A 23524-nucleotide genomic window follows, 5' to 3' on the forward strand; every position below is an offset into this window, starting at 1 on the left:
TAGCTTGATCCGCTCCAACATACTTGGCTCCGCACGAAGCAAAAGACTTCAGAAACAAACACCAAATTGCATCACTGACTCAAATGGCCCTTGGCAAAGACGATGCAATTGTTGGAAGGCATCATCATAATCGTCAGCATGTCTGAAGGCACATTTGAAGACGTCCGGGAGAACACTCCAATCCTCACGAGTGGCTGCGCTCAAACCATTGTACCACTGCAATGCTGTCCCTTGAAGACACATGGGAAACTCACGCAAACATCGAGCATCATCCCAAGAATGATACGTGGCAATCACCGTGAAGTGATTGAACCAATGGTACACATCATCCCTAGGATTCTCGTGAAAGAACTTTGGCCGAATGCGAGGATTAACACCAAGAGTAAGAGGAGTTGTACCATGTGCCGTGAACGCCACCATCAACTGAGTTTGGTTGTTCAATTGCAAGTGCATAACATCAAGCAATTGTACCAACTGCTGCTCCAGAGTCAAAGGAGGAGATTGTTGATCTGCCATGAAGATGAATGAAAAAAGATCAAAAGAAGAAAAATGACAAAAAACGAAAAGGAAATGGGAGATCTAGACAATGAAAAAAGCTAGATCTAAACCAAAATCTTGAAAATGAAGAACAAAAGAAAGGAAATAAAAAAAGTTAAATCTAGACAATGCAAAAGCTAAATTTAAACCAAAATCCCAAATTCAAGCACTCCTCAGGTGCCCCTCATCTCCACCAATGTGAGTGCTTGGAATATGAAAAGGGAATACAAAAAATGTGCATATCAATTCGTTCAAAAACTTTAACTTATATATAGGAGCGAGTGGTCCGGATTGAAACTAATCTGACAGCTACCAAAATCCCACTACGCTAATATTAGTATATGGCATTGTAGTTGTACACTTGGCCCTCACAGTTTGTAATAATAAATTTTCAATCTAAATACAATGTAAAGTATGAAATACTATTAAAAAAACTAACCATTGTTTCATGCAACCATAGACAATTATTTAAACATCTTATTAAATATACATTTTTAAAATAAATAATGTTAAAACATTTTGGACTAAAGAATACTCTTCTATCAATATTAATTTATTTATTAAAAGCCTTATTTTAAAATAATATTAAATTTTATAACTTATTTTACTATTTCTCCAATTAGAATTAATTAAAACTTTAATGGACTATTTTTATTTTTATTTTTTATTTTTTTACTTTTTATTTTTAACAAAAAAAAGAATTAAATTTAAAACTATATAACAAATGATTCACTAAAGCCTTTGCCTCTCTTTTGACATTCTTTATTTACCCTTACTGCTATAACTATAATGAAAAAGTAATAAAGAATTTATATTTATAACTAATTATATGGAAAAATAAGTATAATACAGTTTTTAGAAGAACCAGATAATTTTATTTTACTTATAGTCAATTAAAATATTATAAAATTTTAAAGAGAGTTGTTACTAATTCAAAATTGATACAATATAATATAAATTTTAAACTGTGAAAAACACTTGGTAAAGAAGTAATAATTAAAACACTACATAAACCAATTTAACATGAAGTTATGGAAGAAAGTTTTTTGGGATTTCATTTCCATAATGATTTTTGTATCACACCAAGATACACATTTTGAAGTACTGGAAGAAATATTATACACTCTGCAAGGATTTTATGCTTTATGAAATTCATTTGAATTTCCAAATACAAAATTTTCCAAACTCATGGATATTTGATTTTGGGATTTATATGCATGAGCACTTGGAAGCAATGTCTTCAGTACATGAAAATATAAAGAGAAAGAACTTGTTTATAAAATTCATGCAATCTCAAAATATTCTAGAATATTCTAGAACCAGCCTGCGGACCATCTCTCCGGGCTCTCTTAGCTCGTCTCCAAAGCCTGGCGCCAGGTCTATGGTGACAAGATCGCGTGCCCCGTGAGCACTTTTCGGCTGGATTTTCTCACGAATTCGAAAGAAGTGTGGGCAGCAACGTTGAAAGCTTGCTCCTAGTGGAAACCTCACAAACCCGAGATGATCGTCACCAATCCAGTCACTCGCTGCTACCACTGAACTGGGCTAAGGATTCAATCGCGTCAGTCGCCAGTTTCCAAGCGTTCCCAGACTCCAGCTTCCGGGTGGTCTATGGCTCTACCCCAGGGGAATCATCACCGACGAAGTGACGACCTTCGACAACTTAAATATGGATTTTGCAGCGATGAAAGCCACATTTTCTTCATCACAGACTACTCGCTCAAGTCTGTATACTTCCTTGATCGTCACTCGGTGGTGAGGATTCCTGGCCTTCCCCCGGAATTCATAATCAATCTCAAGCTCTTCGATGTGCTCTCGTGCGAAGTGCCAGGTTTTGTGATTCTTTCCATTTCTTCTTTGTTTTTTGTGCAGGTGTCTCGGCCGAGAGGACTTTCGCCAACGATTGAAACTCGTACAAACTCTTCCAATCACAGAAGATCGTACATGAAACATACTGAAACTCTACATATTAGTTTTTACAAATGTGATACATCTTTTGGATAAGAGGCTCGGTCACAAAGAGTCCCCACCGATCTTACTGCCCACTCGCGAGATCTCGTAAAAAACAGAGAAAGGATGCATTGAATTTGATGACGTTGTATATCTGTTTTCCCTGGATCCATGCGTGCAGCGGTACCAGTGCTCGCCACTGGCAAATGCGTACCATGGCGAAAGATCTGTCTAGAGAGACCAGTGACGATGTAGCTTTTATTCTAGATTTCCATTCTTTCCAACAGCCCTAATTCTACTCTACTTGGATAGTTCTTGGCTGTGGCTTGGGGATCTTTGGAACTGTGACCGTGAGGACGCCATTCTCCACATGGGCTTTGATCGCCTCCACATTGGCGCTCTCGGGCAGTCGGAATTTCCTCAGGAAGCTCCCATAGCTGCGCTCCACGCGGTGCCACTTATCGCTCTTCTGTGCCTCGTGCTTCTTCCTCTCGCCACTGATCTGGAGAGTGCGGCCATCCTCCACGCTGATCTTCACCTCCTCCTTGCTCAGCCCCGGGAGATCGGCCTTGAAGACGTGCGCTTCGGGCGTCTCGAGCCAATCCACGCGAGTGTTGGCGACGGCGCTCGCGTCCCTGGCCATCTGCTTCGACGGCTCGTGGCCACCAGCCAAGATCGACGAGAGCTCCTCGAAGGGATCGAAGATGCTGCTGCCATTGCCACCATAGAAATGCAAAGCCATGTCTGGAACTTAGAAGACGAAGAAGAGATTTGTGACTTGCTATTGATCGATACTGGGGCCAAGAGACTGCTCCACTTTTATATAGAGCCAAGAGTGTTCCAATACATTCTAGAATATTCTAGAATAGTGATATTCCAGAAGATTCTAGATCAACTTAAACTATGGTTATGGTTAACCACATACGAGTCTACATTACAAACCCTTCTCGTCTTCCACCCAATATTTCCCATCTTATGGACTGCCCGAAGTCCCGGGCAAACCTATCGGGATTGTCCGCATAAAACTTCACCAGTCCACTCGTGAGTTGACTCTCAAAGAGGTCCTGGTCAGATGTGAGAAGACCATTTACCAGTTATCGAAATTAAACTGGAAGCCCCTGTCAAACTCGACTGTGTTGGCGGTGAAATCTCCTCCAAGAGGGCATTTTTTCCGGAGATATGGCAAATGGTATTTTTGAAGTTGTATATGCCATTAAATCGGCCGTTGGCGAAAGTAAAACACTTGGAGGTCCCGACTGTGTGAGCTCCTACCAAGAACTTCTGTAAGAATTTGTTAAGATAGTTTAATTCATTCAACCTGATAGAACAACGAGATCTTGAATGGATAAGCCTTGGTTCCTAGAGCTGCAGCATCGAACGATGGACCTCAGTGTTGTGCTTGCCAGATCGAACCATCGTAGCGCCCAGTGACTACTTCATAGTGCCGGCCGCCCATCTAAAATGTCATATGATCATTCGAGAGGAAAAATTCAGTGCTTTCAATCACTTAACACAAAAACGATCAAAGCGATGCTAACCTTGACTGTCGAATTCCTGGCACCGATGGCAATTGTATCGGCACACGACACCACTCCTCGTCAATAACTTCGAATCCCCGCGCTGAAGTGTTGTTTGGAGGGGAGAACTTCTCGACGTTGGTACCATCTGTTGGAGTTGAGTCGAGAAGGATAGACTGTGAGTTGATCAAAATCCAAGAACATTACACAACATATCTATATCGGAGAGAGATTAAGTACGTTAACGAAGCAGTCGTGAAAGTGCAAGCGTATCAGTCCCGGCGGGACTGTTGCGTAATCGCCGCTCCATCGGGACAAGTTTGTGCGTATCCAAATCCAATGTCTCCAAATCCAATCGAGTGTGACAAAGCTCCCTTGAAGCTGAATGAAGCAAAACCATGCAAAAGATCAAGATTCGATCGCTCGAATGTGTGGAAGCCATGGATTTTTGATATAGAAGAAATAGCTTGAAGAGCAATGACTCTTTGCTTAGTTTGGGCAGTGTGGCTGACCTTTATATATGAATTTCGGTTTGAACAAACGCGTCTTGATTTGTGTCCCGTGCTCCTTGAGTACAAATATTGCCAAGTTTTGAGTGTTTTCCTCAGGTTTTGAGAAACGCTCCAGAGATGGTTCTAGACAATAATTTATATACGAAAGCTCCCAAGAAACTTCGGCCACTACTAAATCATTTTCTTTCCAAACATCCCGCAATTACTGTTTTCTTTAACAAAATAGACCCTAGCTGAGAAAGTCTATTTGCCATCAAGACGCTTTAAATGGTGGCTAGCAAGACATATGGCGCTGTTGAGTTCGAATCCAATGCCAGAGCTTGCTCCGCCGCTTGAACACCAAGTTTTCCTTCCAAGCCCTTGTGATTCTTACAAGAGCCTAGCAAGCTTATCCAGTCGACTTCATCTGGAATAAATGGAGCACTGGAGACGAGCTCTCGAGCATCCCTGATTCTCCCAGCTCGGCAGAACAATCCTGCCATGCAGCCATACTGCTGCTTGCTCGGGATCATCTCGAAATCTAGACAGAGCGATTGAATCCCACAGGAACATCACCAACACGCTAGAACGCTTGTGAAAGTTGCATCGTCTCGCTTAACACCGTCAACTTGCATGGATTTGAATACTTCTAGGTTCTTCGAATGTTTTCTGTTGCTAGAATACATTGCAAGAACAGCCGTCCATGAAACTGGGCCTCGTTCCGGCATCCTGTCAAAGAGGAGTTTAGCTTTGGTAAGATTCCCTCTCTGAGAGTAACCCGAAAACATCGCAGACAAAGTTCTCTCGCATTGATTTGAAAACCCTCCACCTCTCTGTAAGATGCCCAACTTGGGAATATATCGAGAGCATCGCATTCCATGCCACGAGGCTCTTTTCCTCCATCTTGTCAAAGATGTTGTGATTCTTCCAGATACCCTATTTGGGCATATGAGTGGTCCAAGTCACCGCATTGTGATACCTGCAAAGTATCCTTATGTTTTTCAGATAGCCATTCTGGGAATATCCAGTCAGCATTGTATTCGGCGAAACGATATCCATCGTCAAAGTGTTCTACTTTGGGTATATACGGCTAGCATCTTCGAGTTTTCCGTTCAATTTTAAATAAAATCAATTTGCTGGCTCTGGGGTTCGAACCTCAGTACAAACAAATGGGAAGATGACGGCAAAGAAAAGAGGGCTCTTTATTTGACATCTCTTTCTCAAGAGCCCTAATTCACAAGATCACACTTCCTACTCTACTTGGATAGTTCTCGGCTGTGGCTTGGGGATCTTTGGAACTGTGACGGTAAGGACGCCGTTCTCCACGTGGGCTTTGATCGCATTCACATTGGCGCTCTCGGGCAGTCGGAATTTCCTCAGGAAGCTCCCATAGCTGCGCTCCACGCGGTGCCACTTATCGCTCTTCTGTGCCTCGTGCTTCTTCCTCTCGCCACTGATCTGGAGAGTGCGGCCATCCTCCACGCTGATCTTCACCTCCTCCTTGCTCAGCCCCGGGAGATCGGCCTTGAAGACGTGCGCGTCGGGCGTCTCGAGCCAATCCACGCGAGTGTTGGCGACGGCGCTCGCATCCCTGGCTATCTGCTTTGACGGCTCGTGGCCACCAGCCAAGATCGACGAGAGCTCCTCGAAGGGATCGAAGATGCTGCTGCCATTGCCACCATAGAAATGCAAAGCCATGTCTGGAACTTAGAAGACGAAGAAGAGATTTGTAACTTGCTATTGATTGATGCTGGGGCCAAGAGATTGCTCCACTTTTATATAGAGCCATGGACAACTCTAGAGTGTTCCAATCCATTCTAGAATATTCTAGAATAGTGATATCCCAGAAGATTCTAGATCAATTAAGCTATTGCTTAACCATAAAAATAACTGAATTAACAGTTTCTAATGTCTGAGCCCGGGTTCGAACCGGGGACCTCTAGTGTGTGAGACTAGCGTGATGACCAACTACACCACCCAGACTTATTTGTTTATTCGCTTATATTTTCATCGGTTTAATTATACCTTGATAATTTGTATTTGATTTCAGAAGCATTCGATAACTTTGGAAACAAATAATTTTGCTTCAATATTACAGAAGATTACAAAGCACACTATGAAATATCACAGCACCCGGCAAAAAAATTAGCGAAAGTGGATCCAATTTTGTTGGAAAGAATCGACGTCGTCAAAGAGGTTGTGTGCTCCAATTCTAGGCTGTGAGGAGATTTCGTGCTTCTTCTTGGTTCCATGGCTTGCTTCAGTCAAAGCCAGGCTTGGCTTGGCTGGCTTTGCAACTCTATAGAGATATAAAGAGAGCCAATGTTACCTATCGTTGGATTTTTATTGGCACAGCAAACGCAGCTTCCCAAAGTGTCGTTGCAAATGGAACTCTGTAAAGCTTCTCGCAGTCTTGTCTGGAGAAACAAGAGTTTTGACTTGGAAGGAAGCCTCCTGAAGAAACATCAAAGAACTTAGTCCCGGAGACGAGGAGAACTTGAAAATCAGCATTGCCGAACCTGAGCCTCTTGGGAGGTTTTCTCTCTTCGTTTGCTGCTATGAAGCCATTGGCGGTGTTTGTGGTTCGCCTTCGATTCCAAACTCGGCAGCCTGGAGCTGGACTTCGTCCCACATAGCTGTCGAAGCTGCTAGTCATTAAGGAAAACAAAAATCCTCTAAGATCACCGCCGCTGCAAGCAATGAATGATCGTGAGAAAAGAAATAAAAACGAAGGGGATGGATACGATCGGTCCTCCACATATCGGTGATACTGACACCAGCATCCGATAAAAGCCAATAATCAGCATCCGTCTGTTGCATCACACCGTCAGCTCAGCTACGTGTTGGATAAGGTTTAAATGTTAGCAGCACTTACATCGACTTCAGCTGGCAAAATCTTCATGATGCCGTTTCCATAGTCGGGCATACTTGATGATTCCGCACCAGCGAAGTGTGATGGAGGCGGCCTTGTAACTACATGCTCTACATTCTCAATGACAGCAATGGTGTTCTCTTCCACGGTACGGGACGGGCCCGTGAGTTCTAACGTATTCGTTTCTTCGAATTTTTCCTCGAATCGGCTGTGGAGGATTGCGAACCTTAAGACCAGGAAAAGAGATAAAATCATAATAATACGCACCTCACAAGATATACATCTATGGGTCCCATCGTGCTGCGCAACAATATCTGGTATCGTCTCTGCGGGTACTCAACGGCCTGCATATTACAATTAGTTTAGTAAGACCATCCAGATGAAAGATTTTTAACAATGCTGAGCTGACCTCGTCCGGATCAGGAACTTCTAGAGTAGTTCCATGGGGAGCTTTGATCGCAATCAAGGTTTCATTCTGCCAGCCAGAGCAAGCGTTAAAACTAATATATCAGGGCTAGAAAGGACCGAGCAACGCTTACTTACACGAAAGCAAGGTAAACTTTTAATGTCGTCCTCGGTCACGTACAACCATCTTCGGTAGAAGTATGAAGTCAAGGAAATTCTGAGGGGTGCGGGAAAGATAACTGATAAAAAAGGATACTGTTTATTGTTTTCATCTTCACTCAACATTTTCAGCTTTTCCCGCATCTCCCTGATTGGAAAAATGAAAAAGTGCGTCATGTTAGAATAGAAGTACAAACCTTATACTTTCGTCTAGGTCCCGTTCCTCGACATGTAGTTCGTCCACTTCGGACTGTTTCGAAGATAACGAAAACCGAGGTGTGAATAAAACCAGTAAAAGGATGACAATTCTACCTTGAACGCTGTCATGTCAGGTGATGTATCCATAGGAGTTGTGAAACCAAGTCCTCTGTTAAAAACTCCGATTATGAAACCGTATCATCGATGCTATGCTATGCTCAAGTGACTCACTTCCATCTTATCCTGTTTTTCAACTTCTTTTCTATTAAGCCAATTCCTTCCAACACATTGGTGATGTCATAGATCCTTCGCTTTTGCACCTGAAAGGCAGAAGAAAGCCTCTCTGAAGCAGGTTGCGAAAGAGACACACACTGAATGCAGCATGCACTTACTTTCAATGTCTCTGCAGCTTTGTTAAGATCAAGGACACCATCCTCAGCTTGCTTAAGTAAGTCAATAAACTTCTTCGTCAAAAGACCTGCACAGGAAGAAAACACAGGCCGCTAGAAAGAGCTAGAATCCAAAAACACAGCTTGAGAAAGTATACCCAAGGAACTGTCATAGCGGCATGTACTGACTGGTGTTGGCACGCTAGCAGCGGGTGATCCTGCAAAGAACTTGTAAGTTCGCAAACAAGACTAAAAAAAATGGCACTCGAACTTACCACCTACACTACCGGGAGTTTGAGGGCCACTTTTGGTGGCATTTTTCACGAACTTTGGACGGCTAACACGCTTGGAACCTGGGCCGCACCCAGGAGTAACAACAGGAGACGAGTGTAAAGAGTCCTCCTGTCACAAGAGAATGATTTTTACGAATTGAGTAACGGATCACTAATTCCACACAAGAAGAAAGACTTACCGAGAACTTGGACATCTCCGATCTTTCGCCAAGAAAGCTCTCCCCTTCACCGCCAAAGTGGTGCTCCCCGGCAAACGAGAATGGAGGGCGCTGGAAAACCATACTAGATTTGTGCTGCTGGAAATCGGGGGGCACCGCTAGCCCAGACCCATTTCTCTTGAGCTGCGGAGGCGTCTTACCAGAATGTAGGCCGTTGTCGCGGTAGATCTCCACCATGCCGCCTACTCGCCACGCATCTTTCCCGCTGCCCAGCCCACGAATTCGCGTCGCCCTAAAATTTCCCCTCGACCGGAGAAGAAAGAGGAGCTCTCCCACCGAAAAAACCCAAGACTACACAACACAGACACCCACGCCGCTAGCTAGGGTTCCGTCACTTTCACACGCTGGCAAACTCTGCCGGGTGACGCCGCTTGTTAGGGTTCCGTCAGCGGCAGAAAAGCGCGCGGGCGATAGACAAAATGAATTTCTTTGAAATTGGAGCGCGCGAAATGTGCCTGCCACGTCCCCCGGCGCTCATCCCGACAGTGACGTGGACATTGCGTGGAGGACACGTGGCAGTGACCGGGCACGCCCATGCTAGGGACGACGAGCTCGTCGCTTTCTCCCTCCATTTTAAATCCATCACACTGTGCGCCGCGGCAGGCGTTGCATCTTCTAGGGTTTGTGCCGGGGATCGTTTGCGCCGATCTTCACGAAGAGGCACCGATCGATCGGATGGCCGCCTCCGCGTTGGCAATCCCCCGGCGCGCCCCAGCAACAGTGAATCTCTCCGGAGGGTTTTGTGGGATGATCCAGGCTGGAGAGCGCTCGCAATGCGACAAGCGATCGTCCACCTTTGTCTTCATGTTTATTATCATCCACGCGTGATCGCTTTCCCAGTGGAGCTTTCAAGGTTTGCCACCGCCTGCGCTTTCACTCCCACGCCCTTGGATCGCGATTCTTTCTCCTCTCCTCGCGCATGAAATGCGGGAGAAGGACGAGGCAGGAAAGAATGGGATCATCATCCAGGCGATCCCGGAGAAGAAGAGACCCCGTCGCCTTGGTTTGCTCCATTTTCTTCTCCTGGGTGTTTGCTGCGAGCTCGAGCTGTGTTCCTGGAGCTGGATGTCCGCGAGCTCTCCTGGTTTTTAATATCTCTGCGGTGGATCCAAGCTCGCTACAGGTGATCTACGACAGGTTTTCTACAAGCTCCCAGCTCGTTTCTCAGTACAACCAGCTTGGTAGCGGCAACAATTCAGCACAGATTTTCATTCCTTTCGACTGCCAATGCGTGAGAAAAGTTCTCCAGCACAACTTCCCATATGAGATCGCCCCCGACGACACTACTCTCTTCATCATCGCGCAAGAAAAGTTCCAAGGCTTAACGAGGGATGACTGGATTGCCGAGGCCACACCATTGAAAGACAAGAACACCATCTTCGCGGGATTAAACGTCAAGGTTCCCGTCAACTGTTCGTGTGGAAATCCAGACGTGGATCGTAGCTATGGACTTTTTGCTACGTATGTAGTACAGCCGGGTGATACGCTCTCGACCATCTCTGCCAGGTTTAAGGTTCCGGACCAGCAACTTCTCCAGCGGTTTAATCCACATATCGACTTCCAGAGGCTTATAGCTCAGAGCATTGTCTTCGTTCCGGCCAAAGGTTAGCATTTCTTTTTATTTTCTTTTTGCTTACATTTTTGTCGTTGCTTCTTCTTCGTCTATGTTTTAGATTCGAATGGTTTATATCCACCTTACAGCAGGTGAAGCTCGCTTTTAAACTTATGTCTCGCATTTCCTGACTATTGGTTTTGCAGCGATGACGGTGAGCATGCTTTTTTTCTTCTTTCTTATCAAGGTGGAACAACGCCGATGATTATGCACAAAATTCAGATGGTCACAGTGGAGTCCGGAGGTCTACCATCGTTGGTGCGTCCGTTGGATCGATTCTGGCTGTGCTTCTTGCTGCTGCCGCGGGAATGGCATTCTTCCTGTGGAAAAGAAAACATCTCCAGCAAGACGAGAAAAACGATCGTCTTCCTTCGCCAGCAGCCAGCAGCACAGTGTCGGCATTGCGAAAAGCATCAGGTTTGGTATTTACTTGATTATCAGCACACACACACACAAATCTGTGGTGCTGCTACGCAGGAACTCCAACGCCTTCAGGAGTGCTGCGGTCAAACATATCCTCGACGACCAGCGTTCGATCTGCAATCTCGGATATTGCTCTGGAAAAGTCCATTGAGTTTTCACTTCATGAACTTGTAGCGGCCACCAATAACTTCAACGAAACAAACAAGATTGGACAAGGTGGATACGGTTCTGTTTACTACGGCTATTTTCGAGATCAGGTGTGATGGTTTCTTACAATCTACAACCTGTTTCTTTCTTTCTTCTGTAAGCAGAAGCTGGCTGTGAAACGGATGAATATGCAAGCTACCAAGGAGTTTTTATCCGAGCTTAAAATCTTGAGCCGCGTTCATCACTCGAACTTGGTATTTTCACAGGCTTTGTATTTTCAGCTTACTCCAACTATTATTTTTCTGCTACAGGTCCAGCTGATAGGATACTGTACAGTTGAGTCTTTGTTTTTAGTTTACGAATTTGTTGATAATGGAACTTTAGCGCAACACTTGCACTCCACAAGTAAGTAGTTCTGCCATTGGTTTCTTTATATAATTCTCTGCTTGAGCAGCCCGACCACCACTTAGCTGGTCTTCCAGGATCCAGATAGCAATGGACGCTGCAAGAGGGCTGGAGTACATACACGAGCACGCAAAGCCAACATATATTCACCGAGACATAAAATCCACCAACATTCTCATCGATAAAAATTTTCATGCGAAGGTACTGTATGTACAAGATGCTATGCAAGACTTCAAGAACTCCTTTTGGTAACAGGTTGCTGATTTCGGTCTCAGCAAGCTAACAGAGACCGGCATGACAAGCATATCACTCACACAACCCACGCGTTTGGTTGGAACATTTGGCTACATGTCTCCAGAGTAAGTTCTCCTGTTCGTGCTTAGAACTACTAATTCACGAATGTCGTTTTTAGATATGCACGATATGGGGATGTCTCGCCATTCCTTGATGTTTACTCGTTTGGCGTAGTCCTGTTTGAGATCATATCCGCTCAAGAGGCTATAGTAAGAACGCAGAGTGGCATTCTTTCGAATAAGGATGAACAGAAGGGGCTTGCCACACTGGTTAGTTCTTTTGCTACAAAGCACAGGATACTTTCTAGCTGCTAACTTCTTCTCTATGGCGATTTGCAGTTTGAGGACGTGCTGCAAGATGATACAAACGGAAAAGAGAGGCTTCGAGACTTGATGGATCCTCGGCTGGGTGACAATTACCCACTAGAGGCTGCTTGGAGTGTAAGAAATTTATTTCCTTTAGTGGTCATCAGCACAATGGCTTGTTTCTTTGCAGCTCGCGAAATTAGCAGGAGCATGTACCAAAGAGAACCCCGAGTTGAGGCCCAACATGAGAACAGTGGTGGTGGCGCTTATGACACTCATGCACAACACAGCTAGTAACTCTTAAATCCTCTAAAGGTAAAAACACTTATCTGTAGATACTAAAAACCTTTACAGAAATAAATCGAAGCTTTGCTGGAAATGCGAGAACTACACAGAGTAAACGTTGGCAAGCAATGCATAGCCACAGCTATCTCTCACACTCTCACGAATCAAAAGCTTTGCAGCTAGAGCACCTTGCTTGACGTTCCTGTGGCTTCTACAAGCAGCAAGCAAGCAAGTTATGCTGAGAAGCCTGGGGACAAAAGGCATGCTTGTGACGAGATCTCTCGCCTCGAGCAAAAACCCGGCACGGCCCAGAAGATCTACAAGGCAGCAGTAGTGCTGCTCGCAAGGAGCGACTCCAAAGTCCAAGCTCATCGACACAAACAAGCCACGGGCGAGCTCCAATTTGCCTCCATGGCTGCAAGAGATGAGAACCGACGTGAAGCATGCCACGTCCGGCGAGTGAAACATCTCCATTGCGTGAAAGATTCGCAGTGCCTCCGTGGAATATGCCCTTCGTCGTGTGCATGCCGCGAGCCTCGAGCTCCACGAGATGAGATTCCGCTCGGGCATTGCCTGGAAAAGAGACACCGTTTGCGAATATGCCCCGCTCTTGGCATTTGCTGCAAGGAGTGTGTTCCAGGACGCAGTGTTTCTTACAGGCATGTTCCAGAAGAAATAAGAGGTGTGATCAATTTGGCGGTGATCAGCATACGTTGCAAGCATTGCGTTCCATGCGATCTGGTCGTGCTGTGGCATTCTTGTAAAGATTCTTTCAGATTCTTCAATATGCCCATTCTGAGCATACATTGCTAGGATCGTAGTCCATGAAACCAGATCGCTCGCTGGCATTTTCTCAAAGAGTGCTCTAGCCTGATCGATTTCTCCTGCGGTAGAAAAGCTAGTGAGCATCGTATTGAGAGTGACGAGATCAATAACAGGCATGGATCTGAATATCTCTTGGGCATCTCGTAGATGCAATCCCGAGGCATATGCGGAGATCATGGCATTGTATGCAAAGATGTTCCTCTCTGGAAGAGTCGCAAACAGGGACTTTGCCTTTTCAATCTCTTCATTTTCTGTGAGAGCTGCAAGCACAATCGTGCACGAGACAAGGTCGTGCTCTGGCATTTCCACAAAGAAGAAGCGGGAGCATTCCTCCAAATGCCGATTCTGGAATAATGCCGAGAGCATTGCGTTCCAGGCGATCAAGTCACGTAGCGGCAAGCGCTCAAACACAGCGGCAGCCTGCACCAGCAGGCCATTCCGGGAATATGCCTTGAGCATGGCGGTCCATGCCACAAGATTTGAATCTGGGTTGTCCTTGAGCATCTTTCGTGCCTCTATTAGATGCCCGGCTTTGGCAAGTGCGGTCAGCATTACAGCCCATGAAACTGTGTTTACATAAGGCATGCTATCAAATACTTGAGATGCTTTGTGTAGATGTCCATTCTGAGCATATGCTGTGAGCAAAGCATTCCATGCTGCAATGTCTTTATTGGGCATTTTATTGAAGATTTTCTGGGCATCTTCAAGTTGACCATTTCTGGAATAAGTACATAAAGTTTCCATGTAAGAGATTGATTTGCTGAGGTGCATATTATTGAATGTAGATTATTTTACCAAAGGCGATGTTAGGTATGGATAGCAGACATAAGAAACAAAGTCTTATGCTCTTCAGTTCAAACGTATTAAGACCAATAATTGTAATATTAATATTGTTATAGCTTCATAGCAAGATGGCTACAGTCCTATGTTCAAGGGCAAAAATTAAAATGTAAAGTTACCACATTTAGTTTTGAACCCAATATAAATTACAAATGCTAACCACAGTATTAGGGTTGGGTGAAGATTGATGAGAGCTCCTCAAAGTGATCTAAGATGCTATTTCATGTTTAAAATTATAGCAAAAATTACTTTGCTAAATCCATAAGGTGTTCAACCTTAGTAAGTTTTATTAACATTTTCTGTTATGGGCACTATTCATGGCCTAATTTTGTGACTTTCCCATAAGTCTTTGTTCCCATGAATATTTTAGAACAGTAAATAGATTTGAGAAGATTTTAGATCAATATAAACTTTTGAATTTGAACATTTTCATCTATAAGCACTATTTATGATCAAATTTTATGATATACATCTTTGTTCCCATGAGTATTCTAGAATAATAAATAGATTTAGCCAAATTTTGTGACCCTCCAATAGGTGTTTGTTCCCATGAATATTTTAGAAAAATAAATAGATTCAAGAAGATTTTAGATTAATGTAAGTTTTGAATTTAGACTTTTTAGAAGGTAACCTATCCTAGTATTATTCAAACTCAAGGGCATTTAATTATAAATATCTTAAAACTTTTAACTGATTGAAAAAAAGGGACATTTTTTTATGGGTTTTTTTTTTTACATTTATACTTTTATAGTTGTATTTCAAGTCATTTGTTTTTGTTATTTACAATTTAACATGCTTCCTTACAAATTCACTCCTTTTTGAATGAAAATCAAGAGCCATATTTCTCTTTTAACACTCTATTTCTTGGGTCAAATTGAACCACTAAATATCAATTTTAATATGGTGTGAAACTAAATATAAACTCTTGAATTTAAACATCTTAGAAGCTCACCACACCCAGAATTATTTAAACCAAAAAACATTTAACCCTAAACTTTGTAAAGCCCTTAATCAATCATCTTTCATTTTGGTTACTTACAATCAACTTATATAATATGGCTAACTATTAATTAATTATACCGATAACACAATAATAGTTTCTACTAGGATCAATTCTTGATATTATTCTAGAATTGATAGTAAATACTCCAAAATGTTTATTGTTTAGCATCTTTTGTGCATACAAAAAATACTAGGATTGAGCAAGTGTAATAAACATTACAACCCATAAATCTACATTCACATAAAACATGCTGTCAAACATTTGAGATGCTCTGTAAAGATGTCTATTATAAGTATATATTGTAAAAAAAGCATAATATAGTGCAATATCTTTACTGCACATTTTAATAAATATTTTTTAATTATTTTCAAGTTAACAATTTTTGGAAAAGGAACTGAACATTGTTTATTTTGCATTTTATTAATGTTGTTATGTAAGAAATAATTTTATAGAAGTGCATATTGTTGTATATAAGCTTAAAAACTTCAATCATTTTCTATGGAATATATGAAGTAAAAGATATTTTCTGAGATTGCATTTTCCCTTATTCAAATTTGTTTAATAGCATGTGTAATAATAAAGCTAAAGAACTTAATTATTTAAAATTGTGCTAGAATAAACAATATTAAAATAATGGTTATTGTGACATAAAAGATTTAAAGCTATATCAATAGGAAATAAATGACTTACACAGATTTCACAATTTATTATATATTTTATATCTGAGTTGTCTTGGTTGATTTGGGTGTAAAAATAATTTTTGTTTATTAAAAATCAATTTAATTTTAAAAGTAAGTAGTTATATAAAATTTTATTATGTATTCTAATTGCTACTTTGCATCTTAACAATATGTAAACTTATAGCTAGTCATAAATTCTTAAGAAAGTTTATTCAGCTATTTAATAAAGAGTATGTTTATTTTTTATGTACTTAATATTTTTAATCTATAATTATATTATTTGATTATTTACTTTTTACTACTAAATTATACTTTAAATTTTGTATTTGATTTAATTTAGCATTTTTATTATGGTTTTAAAGTCACTATTTTATGTACATAAATTATAATGCTTTAGTGTAACTTCCTCTTTAATTTTTATCTTCCACATGTTTAAAGCATTGAAAGTAGTAATAATACTAGTTGATCAGTTTTTTCTATAAATATTTATTCATGTGAATAATTTTACAATAATTTAAATATAAAAATGGAGTTCTTTTAAATTTGTGGTAATTATGGTTAAAATAATACAATTTTATAGTTGATAAACGTACACATATCTATCGGGACTTTGATTTTGAAATTACTAAATTTCTTTAGTATAAAAATACTAATTCCAACCAATAATATTAAAGAATATGTATATAATAGAAATGTATCACAAATTATAAGAGTTTTATCTGAATTTCAAAATTAATACCTTTTATCTAAGTACTTTAGGGTTTATAGGTGCCATGCTTTTGCATTTGCCTGTTTGTCGGTCTCAGAGCGTGTTCCAGGCAGTCAGGGTGGAATCCAACACCCCACATTCTCGTCCACGAGTTTCTGACTGGAAGAACAAGGAGGAGGAGAGCAAGCCCGAGAATGTAGCTCTACAAAGTAAGAAATCTTCAAGGAGCAGGAATTTGAAGCCCTCAAATGACAACAGGATCGACAAATCCTCTTACGCCGGGATTTCTCCTGTTCGCGCAGGTAAACTGGAAGAACCTTTATCGTTTGAGATAGGAAAAATAGAGGAACATGAAGGAAAATTACTCTCTTGTCTCTTTGGCAGTGGTGGTGGTAAGATTGATGAGGATTGAGATGGGAGGAGCTTTCTCAGACGTCCTAAACGGGGATGGAGAAGATCGCTTGGATAAAGAAATGGAGTACGTGAAACGAACTCTGGGATTTAGCATACCGAGTTTGAGGCCTGAAAATTTGAAGCTGGTTTGATCTTAGCATTTCTTTTGGTTTTCCTAGTTATTGACGATTGTTTTTATAGGTGACTGAAGAGGTCGCTGGTATTGTTCGCTGGAAGAAATATCTCGACTATGTGATAAGCAATGTCTATGACAAGGATCAAAACGAGTTTGAGCGAATGGAGCCCATTCTAAAGCAGGTGTATTTCCCATTGTTTCGTACTTCAATTAATCGTTTTTCTTTCGCTCCAGGTCCTTCGACTAGGAGCTTATGAGCTTTTGAAACTCGAAGTACCAGCTTATGCTGTTGTCAATGAAGTAAGATTTTTTTTTTCTATAAAGTCACTATTTTTAAAATTTTCTTTTTCTTTCACAGGCCGTCAAACTTGCCAATGCTGCTTCTCGGGCTGGAGCTGGAAAATTGGCCAACGCACTTCTTCGAGCAGTAGCTTCACACAAAGTAGAAGAATAAGAAAGAAAAACTTCTCTGTGTTTTCACACAATGCAAGAGTCTTGTTTTTTACAGGAGAAGAACACGCTGCCCGTTCCTGAAGTAACAGGAAACTTGCGGTCGCAAGCGAGAGCATTAGCAACAATCCATTCCCATCCAGTTGTGAGTAGACAATGCCAAGTAAATCGTCGTGTTATTCTGTTTCTTTTCGTTTTTGACGCAGTGGATGGTGCGGCGATGGACAGATCGATATGGCACTGAGGACACTTTAAAACTGATGGAGTGGAACAACACAAGGCCCTTTTATGCTTTAAGGTACCACGATATGTGATTTGTAGACTCTTTACGTGTTTGGTTTTCTGGCTTTCAGGGCGAATAATGCCACTGGAACCTCTCGCGATGATTTAATAGAACAGCTTACAAAGCTCGAGGTGGGATCAATCACAATCTCTTTTTCTACTCCTTCGAATCTCTTTTTGTTGTTTTTTTTTTCTGCCTGTGCTTAGCAGGTTTCATATGTTAAGTCGCCACTACTGAAAGACTTTGTTCGAGTGACTTCAGGACTTCAGGTAGCTTGTAGATGATAACTCAAGTCAGCTGATAAAATGATGTCGTTTTCTAGGAGGTGCTGAGATCTGGATTGATCCAACAGGGACGATGCACAGTCCAGGACGAGAGTGGTGGTATGTGTACTCTTCCACATACATTTTTTTCTTACTTTTCCAGAATATTTTATCTGAGAGTTTCTTTCAAAGGCCTGGTGGTGGAACTGCTGGATCCACAGCCTGGAGACTTAGTGATCGACTGTTGTGCTGCACCTGGTGGCAAAAGTCTCTATATTGCTTCACGACTGAAAGGAAAAGGTCAGCTTTTTTCCATCCCTTTTTTGCTTTGAGATTTTCTTTTGTGGACGAATCAAAGAGATGGTGCTACAGGGAAAGTGATAGCAGTGGATATCAACAAGGCACGTCTCCAGCTTCTCAAAGATTCCGCAAAGAAAGCAGGCGTGAGCGAGCAAGTATCCGTCTACAATGTGGATGCCCGAGACATGATCCGTGTGAGTAAGAACTTACCACTTTGTAAGATTTATCTAAAGCTTTTCCACTTTTTTCTTTTCTTTTGTGAATGTGAAGGGTAAAACAGGTCTAGCGGATAGAGTTTTACTGGACGCTCCGTGCAGTGGTCTCGGTGTTCTATCCAAGGTAAGAACATTTGATCAATGCAAGAGCAATAATTTTGATCAAAACAAGGTTTTGCTCAATTTTTTCGATAGAGGGCGGACTTGAGATGGCGTAGAACTCTGGAAAGCTTTGAGGAATTGACAAAGCTCCAAGACGAGCTACTGGACGGTGCTTGCAAGTATGTTTTTTCCTTTCCATCGTTTTTCACTCGCTCGGCATTGGTATCTCTCTACTTGTAACAGGATGGTTCGACCGGGAGGAGTGCTTGTCTACAGCACTTGCTCGATCGAACCGGACGAGAACATCGATCGGATCACTAGTTTTCTCGCTAGAAATCAAGTGAGTCTTTCCTTTTTTACCAGCTATTGATGTGAAATCGTGTGTTCTTCCAGAACTTCATCCTGGAGCCACTCGAGAGAGAAGTTCCTCGAGAAATGGTCTCTCGGGAAGGATGTTTTTACTCTCTGCCGTACACGCACGGCATAGATGGAGCATTTGCGGCAAAGCTCAGGCACAAAGCTTAATTTAAAAGAGGAAGAATATGCCAAATGCAAGGGCAAAATATGGCTATGGCACTGTTGTGGATAATCATCAGCTCGATCGTCCTCTCCGCGCCCGGGTTTGCGAATGCCGGTGACAGAATCGTGGAAGGGACCGTGGCATTCGCCTCTGTCGGGCGAGCGCACTACGCATTCGATGTGTTCTTGCTGGATTTCCGCCCGTGGGAGCTCGAGAATGCAAGCCTAGGGCCGCATTTGGAGTTTCGGGCCACCGATGGCGTCTCTGTCAACTACAACGGGGCGCTGGTGGATGATTCTCAGCGGCGAGTGATCTTCGAGGCGCTGGATTTCCGCGGTGAGCAGCAGGGTGATGGGAGCCAAGGGATTCTTATCTATGTCTCCGAGCGGGATGGCGCTGCTGAGGTTCGATTCAATCTCTTTTACCAGGGGCAACGCGATCGAGGCGAGCGAAGTCTCGGAAATATCGAGAGCGGCTCTCAAGAATCTCATGGAAACAGGAGGGATGCGCTGGAAATCCATGGCGATAGAGGGAATTCCCAGAATTTCATCGATTTGGGGAAGCTATGGTCGAGCAGCGAGGTGGAACCGACAGCGCTCTACGACAGACCGTCGGTGGCCGATGGGAGAGTGATCTTCGTCTCGACAAGGAAGCCGCGAGAGCAGTCGAGGCAAAGCTGGGCGGCAGTCTACTCCATGGACATCGTCACGAAGAAAATCACGAGGCTCACTCCAGAGGGCGTCACAGACTACAGCCCTTCGGTCTCTCCATCTGGGAAGTTCGTCATGGTTGCTTCGGACGATGGTCGAGGCTGGGGAGGAGAGATCGAAGAGCTTGACACGGATCTATACTCTTTTCAAGCCTGGGATGGATCCGGAAGAAAGCTCGTGGTGAAGAATGGAGGCTGGCCATCTTGGTCGGACGATTCGACCGTCTTCTTTCACAGGAGAGCCGAGGATGGGTGGTGGAGCGTCTACAAGGCCACTTTCTCAAAGTCCTTCACGGCGATTCGAGAGGAAAGGATCACACCACCGGGAGTTCATGCGTTCACTCCAGCGGCTTCACGGACAGGGAAATGGATTGCTGTAGCAACTCGAAGAGCCGGCTCGCTATACCGTCACGTAGAGGTGTTTGATCTCGGCTCGAGGAAGTTCCACAAACTTAGCGAGCTCGTTGCTCCGGAGGCTCATCACTACAACCCTTTTGTCTCGCCAGAGTCGGACAAGATCGGGTATCACAGATGCCGGGGAAAGGGAGTGACTCCTCGGCTGGAGCACATCAAGTCTCCAGTTCCAGGAATCTCTCTCGTGCGAGTTGACGGGGACTTCCCCGTGTTCTCTCCCGATGGAGAGTCCATAGCTTTCATCCCCGACTTGGACGAAGGTGGCATTTACGTGACGCGGCTCAACGGCTCGGGCATGACCAAAGTTTTCGACAAGCCGGCCTTCGGACTCTCCTGGGACAAGCAGAGGAAAGGCGTTCTCTACACGAGCTATGGCCCGGGATTCGTGCCGGAGGACACCATCGTTCACATCGTCTCCATTCTCAACGCGGACGAGCTCATCGCCGGCGGCGGAGGTGCAGTCAAGTGGAAGATCCTGACGAAGAGCGGCACCAAGAACAACGCATTCCCATCGCCATCGCCCGACGGCAAGTGGATCGTCTTCCGGTCCGGACGCTCGGGACACAAGAACCTCTACATCATGGACGCGATCCATGGCGAAGAAGCAAGCTTGAGGAGACTCACCGAGGGGGCCTGGACGGACACAATGGCGAGCTGGTCACACGACGGAGAATGGATCGCGTTCTCGTCGGATCGACACAACCCCGGCGGTGGCAGCTTCCAGCTCTACTTTGTTCGTCCCGATGGTAGCCAACTCCACAGAGTTCTCAACTCCAGCACTGGAGGGCGAGTGAACCATCCGTTCTTCAGCCCGGATTCCAGGAGCTTGGTGTTCACCACGGACTACGCTGGCGTGTCCGCGGATCCGATCGCTGTTCCGGCGCAGTTCCAGCCGTATGGAGAGATTTTCATGGCGAGAATCGATGGGAGCGAGCTCGTCCGGCTCACGCACAACGCGTACGAAGATGGAACTCCATCCTGGGGGCCTGTGAAGTTAGATTCGAGCGCTCTCACTGGGGAAGGGAAGAAGGCCCGCTGTGGCTTTAGAGACACGAGATGGCTCAAGCCCGTCATAGCTCAAGCCCGCCATGGCTAGATTCATAGTCAGCCGCTAGATGCGAGCCATCGGACGGTCTACATAAATTTAAATGTAGTTCATAGCACTGGGTTTTAGGGTTCCTGCCCAGGGATGAAGAGGTTCTTCCAGCCCGTGGAGCGCGATGGCGCCTCCAAGAAGCCCTCCATCGCGATCGCCAACGGCGGCGAGAATGCGTGCGCCGATCCATCCAGGTTCATGTCTTGGAATGCGAATAGCTTGCTTCTGCGATTCAAGAACAACCGGGAGGAGGTCATGAGCTTCATCCGCGGCTTCGATCCGGATGTGATTTGCATCCAGGTGGTGTCCCAGCTCCTAGCTAGCGATCGGATTTCTCATCGACAGGGATTGCTTGCTTCCAGGAGGTTCGTCTCCCGGCGGCTGGATTTAAAGGCGAGAAGAAAAATCCGGGAGAGATCAAGGATGATAGCGCTGCTGCTCGCAATGACAAGCAGGTATGGGATTCTTTCTTTCTCCAGTGATGCATTGGCTAGTAGGCTGTGATGCGTGTTCTATCGGTGTCGCCAATGGCAGATTATAGCGTGTGGTGGTCTCTCGGAGAGAACAAGTACGCTGGAACAGCTCTCTTCGTGAAGAATTGCTTCAAGCCAGTGTCGGTGGCCTTCAACATTGACAACAAAGGCAAAGGTTCGTAAAATCATTCTTTGTTTCTTTTTTGTTCTTTGGCATTTAGAAAACTCAACAAGATTAGATTTTTTTTTTTCGTGGATGATAGATGCACAACGCCATGAGATCGATGGGAGAATTATCTTGGCGGAGTTTGGATCGTTCACTCTTCTCAACACTTATGCGCCAAACAATGGATGGAAGGAAGAAGAGAATGGTTTCGTGCGAAGAAGAGCGTGGGACAAGAAAGTACTCGAGTTTGTGAGCTCTTGCAGCAAGCCGCTCATTTGGTGCGGTGATCTTAACGTGAGGTACGTACGATTTGAAGGTTCTTTCCTTGTAAATGAAGCGTGCGAGTGTGACTTTCAGCCATCAGGAGATCGATGTAACTCATCCGGAGTTTTTTGCAAACGCAACCCAACCCGGCTACACTCCTCCAAACAAAGAGGTATACTTTTCTCCTAAAGCGACTCTATGTATTGGAATTGTGAGTGATCAGGACGCTGGACAACCCGGATTCACGCTCAATGAGCGAGCAAGGTTCTCAACGATCTTAAATCGGTTAGTATCTCTTGGAAAAAAAAAATAATAAACAAACTGAGATCTAACTTTAACTTGATCTTTGTGAATTCAGGGGAAATCTGGTGGACACGTACAGGCATCTCCACGAGAAGCAGGACTTGGAGGCTGGATTTACGTGGTCTGGAAATCCCGTGGGAAAGTAAGTACAACCGTAAAAAAGGAGTTTTACTTTTTCTACCTGGAGAATGACAATCGTGAAAAATCCCAGGTATCGCGGCAAGCGTATGCGAATCGACTACTTTCTAATCTCCAAAGCGCTGCTTCCTCGTCTAGCCAGCAGCAAAATCCACGGCCGTGGAATCGAGCTAGAAGGTTGAGTGTTTTCTTTTGATCTCTTTGCTTATCTTCCAAACAATGATCTAACAGAGTATCTCTTCTTTCCAGGATTCCTTGGAAGTGATCACTGCCCACTGACCATGGAACTCAAGAATCAAGCCGGCCAAAACCACGAGTGAGAGTGGCGCGAGATTTTCATTCTTTTTATATATACGGAGTCAAGGCATTGCATCCCATCCCTCCCTCCACTGCGAATATTCCACAAAGACGGTGCTTTTGTTTAGCCCGTCTCTGTCCGACACCTGTCCGGCCAGAAAAGCTTTTGTTGCTGACTTTAAAAAGCATATTCTGGGCCATAGAGTCTATGCGACAGCGACGCACACACGCAAAAGAAGGCGTACGGCGTGGCCACTGTTCGATCGCAAGCGTACGGTCTGTGGTGTAGCGCGAAATCGATGTCGCATGCTATGTATGCTATAACGTGATTTACAAAGTACTCCGCGATCAAGCTTTGAAAAGCACCAATTTTCAGCATTTTTTTTTCTTATTCTCTCCCAAATTCAATCGACAAAGATTTTGGCTGATAAACTCCGGAGAAAAG

At 43.9% G+C, this 23524-nt stretch overlaps 8 protein-coding genes and 1 non-coding gene across 10 annotated transcripts; 4 read left to right on the plus strand and 5 right to left on the minus strand.

Annotated features, from left to right (window-relative positions):
- Positions 1-2726: 2726 nt before the first annotated feature.
- LOC112343627 (18.1 kDa class I heat shock protein-like) lies at positions 2727-3265 on the minus strand. The gene has a single exon (XM_024667398.1). The coding sequence runs from the start codon at positions 3227-3229 to the stop codon at positions 2783-2785; it is 447 nt and encodes a 148-aa protein (XP_024523166.1). The 5' UTR covers positions 3230-3265; the 3' UTR covers positions 2727-2782.
- A 2415-nt stretch (positions 3266-5680) lies between these two features.
- On the minus strand, positions 5681-6304 carry LOC112343637 (17.5 kDa class I heat shock protein-like). Its single transcript, XM_024667418.1, has one exon. It carries the CDS (start codon positions 6191-6193, stop codon positions 5747-5749), a length of 447 nt encoding a protein of 148 aa, XP_024523186.1. The 5' UTR covers positions 6194-6304; the 3' UTR covers positions 5681-5746.
- A 100-nt stretch (positions 6305-6404) lies between these two features.
- On the minus strand, positions 6405-6478 carry TRNAV-CAC. The gene has a single exon. It is a non-coding gene; the product is annotated as a tRNA-Val (tRNA).
- An 81-nt stretch (positions 6479-6559) lies between these two features.
- LOC9638720 (transcription factor E2FA) lies at positions 6560-9336 on the minus strand. Its single transcript, XM_024667416.1, has 15 exons — positions 8991-9336; positions 8794-8920; positions 8677-8736; positions 8522-8607; positions 8361-8449; positions 8244-8298; positions 8129-8181; positions 8029-8079; positions 7911-7959; positions 7777-7842; positions 7635-7711; positions 7371-7575; positions 7240-7306; positions 7015-7140; positions 6560-6949 (listed from the first exon to the last, which is right to left on the minus strand). The coding sequence occupies exons 1-14, from the start codon at positions 9204-9206 to the stop codon at positions 7052-7054; spliced, it is 1290 nt and encodes a 429-aa protein (XP_024523184.1). The 5' UTR covers positions 9207-9336; the 3' UTR covers positions 6560-6949; positions 7015-7051.
- Positions 9337-9633: 297 nt separating this feature from the next.
- Positions 9634-12602, plus strand: LOC9638721 (chitin elicitor receptor kinase 1). Its single transcript, XM_024667417.1, has 12 exons — positions 9634-10633; positions 10703-10733; positions 10788-10795; positions 10864-11058; positions 11119-11321; positions 11376-11465; positions 11523-11616; positions 11666-11817; positions 11872-11975; positions 12029-12179; positions 12249-12350; positions 12406-12602. The coding sequence occupies exons 1-12, from the start codon at positions 9949-9951 to the stop codon at positions 12517-12519; spliced, it is 1929 nt and encodes a 642-aa protein (XP_024523185.1). The 5' UTR covers positions 9634-9948; the 3' UTR covers positions 12520-12602.
- On the minus strand, positions 12603-14003 carry LOC112343635 (pentatricopeptide repeat-containing protein At4g02750-like). The gene has a single exon (XM_024667415.1). It carries the CDS (start codon positions 14001-14003, stop codon positions 12603-12605), a length of 1401 nt encoding a protein of 466 aa, XP_024523183.1.
- A 2611-nt stretch (positions 14004-16614) lies between these two features.
- On the plus strand, positions 16615-19262 carry LOC9638711 (probable ribosomal RNA small subunit methyltransferase B). 2 transcript variants are annotated; one of them, XM_024667409.1, is made up of 16 exons: positions 16615-16859; positions 16942-17096; positions 17152-17268; positions 17321-17386; positions 17445-17528; positions 17595-17681; positions 17743-17834; positions 17890-17950; positions 18026-18088; positions 18142-18202; positions 18275-18382; positions 18455-18576; positions 18653-18721; positions 18793-18878; positions 18943-19039; positions 19093-19262. In XM_024667409.1, exons 1-16 carry the CDS (start codon positions 16622-16624, stop codon positions 19222-19224), a joined length of 1638 nt encoding a protein of 545 aa, XP_024523177.1. In that variant the 5' UTR covers positions 16615-16621; the 3' UTR covers positions 19225-19262. The 2 variants fall into 2 exon arrangements, with proteins under 2 accessions (XP_024523177.1, XP_002993780.2); XM_002993734.2 differs by having other exon boundaries at positions 18029-18088.
- On the plus strand, positions 19238-21505 carry LOC9638712. Its single transcript, XM_002993735.2, has one exon. The coding sequence runs from the start codon at positions 19249-19251 to the stop codon at positions 21436-21438; it is 2190 nt and encodes a 729-aa protein (XP_002993781.2). The 5' UTR covers positions 19238-19248; the 3' UTR covers positions 21439-21505.
- On the plus strand, positions 21504-23279 carry LOC9638713 (DNA-(apurinic or apyrimidinic site) lyase). Its single transcript, XM_002993736.2, has 9 exons — positions 21504-21738; positions 21801-21893; positions 21936-22086; positions 22175-22376; positions 22435-22513; positions 22565-22626; positions 22700-22786; positions 22856-22959; positions 23032-23279. The coding sequence occupies exons 1-9, from the start codon at positions 21532-21534 to the stop codon at positions 23100-23102; spliced, it is 1056 nt and encodes a 351-aa protein (XP_002993782.1). The 5' UTR covers positions 21504-21531; the 3' UTR covers positions 23103-23279.
- Positions 23280-23524: the final 245 nt, after the last annotated feature.

The sequence above is a fragment of the Selaginella moellendorffii genome, unplaced genomic scaffold, assembly GCF_000143415.4.
Source record: "Selaginella moellendorffii unplaced genomic scaffold, v1.0 SELMOscaffold_171, whole genome shotgun sequence".
NCBI classification, from domain to species: domain Eukaryota; kingdom Viridiplantae; phylum Streptophyta; class Lycopodiopsida; order Selaginellales; family Selaginellaceae; genus Selaginella; species Selaginella moellendorffii.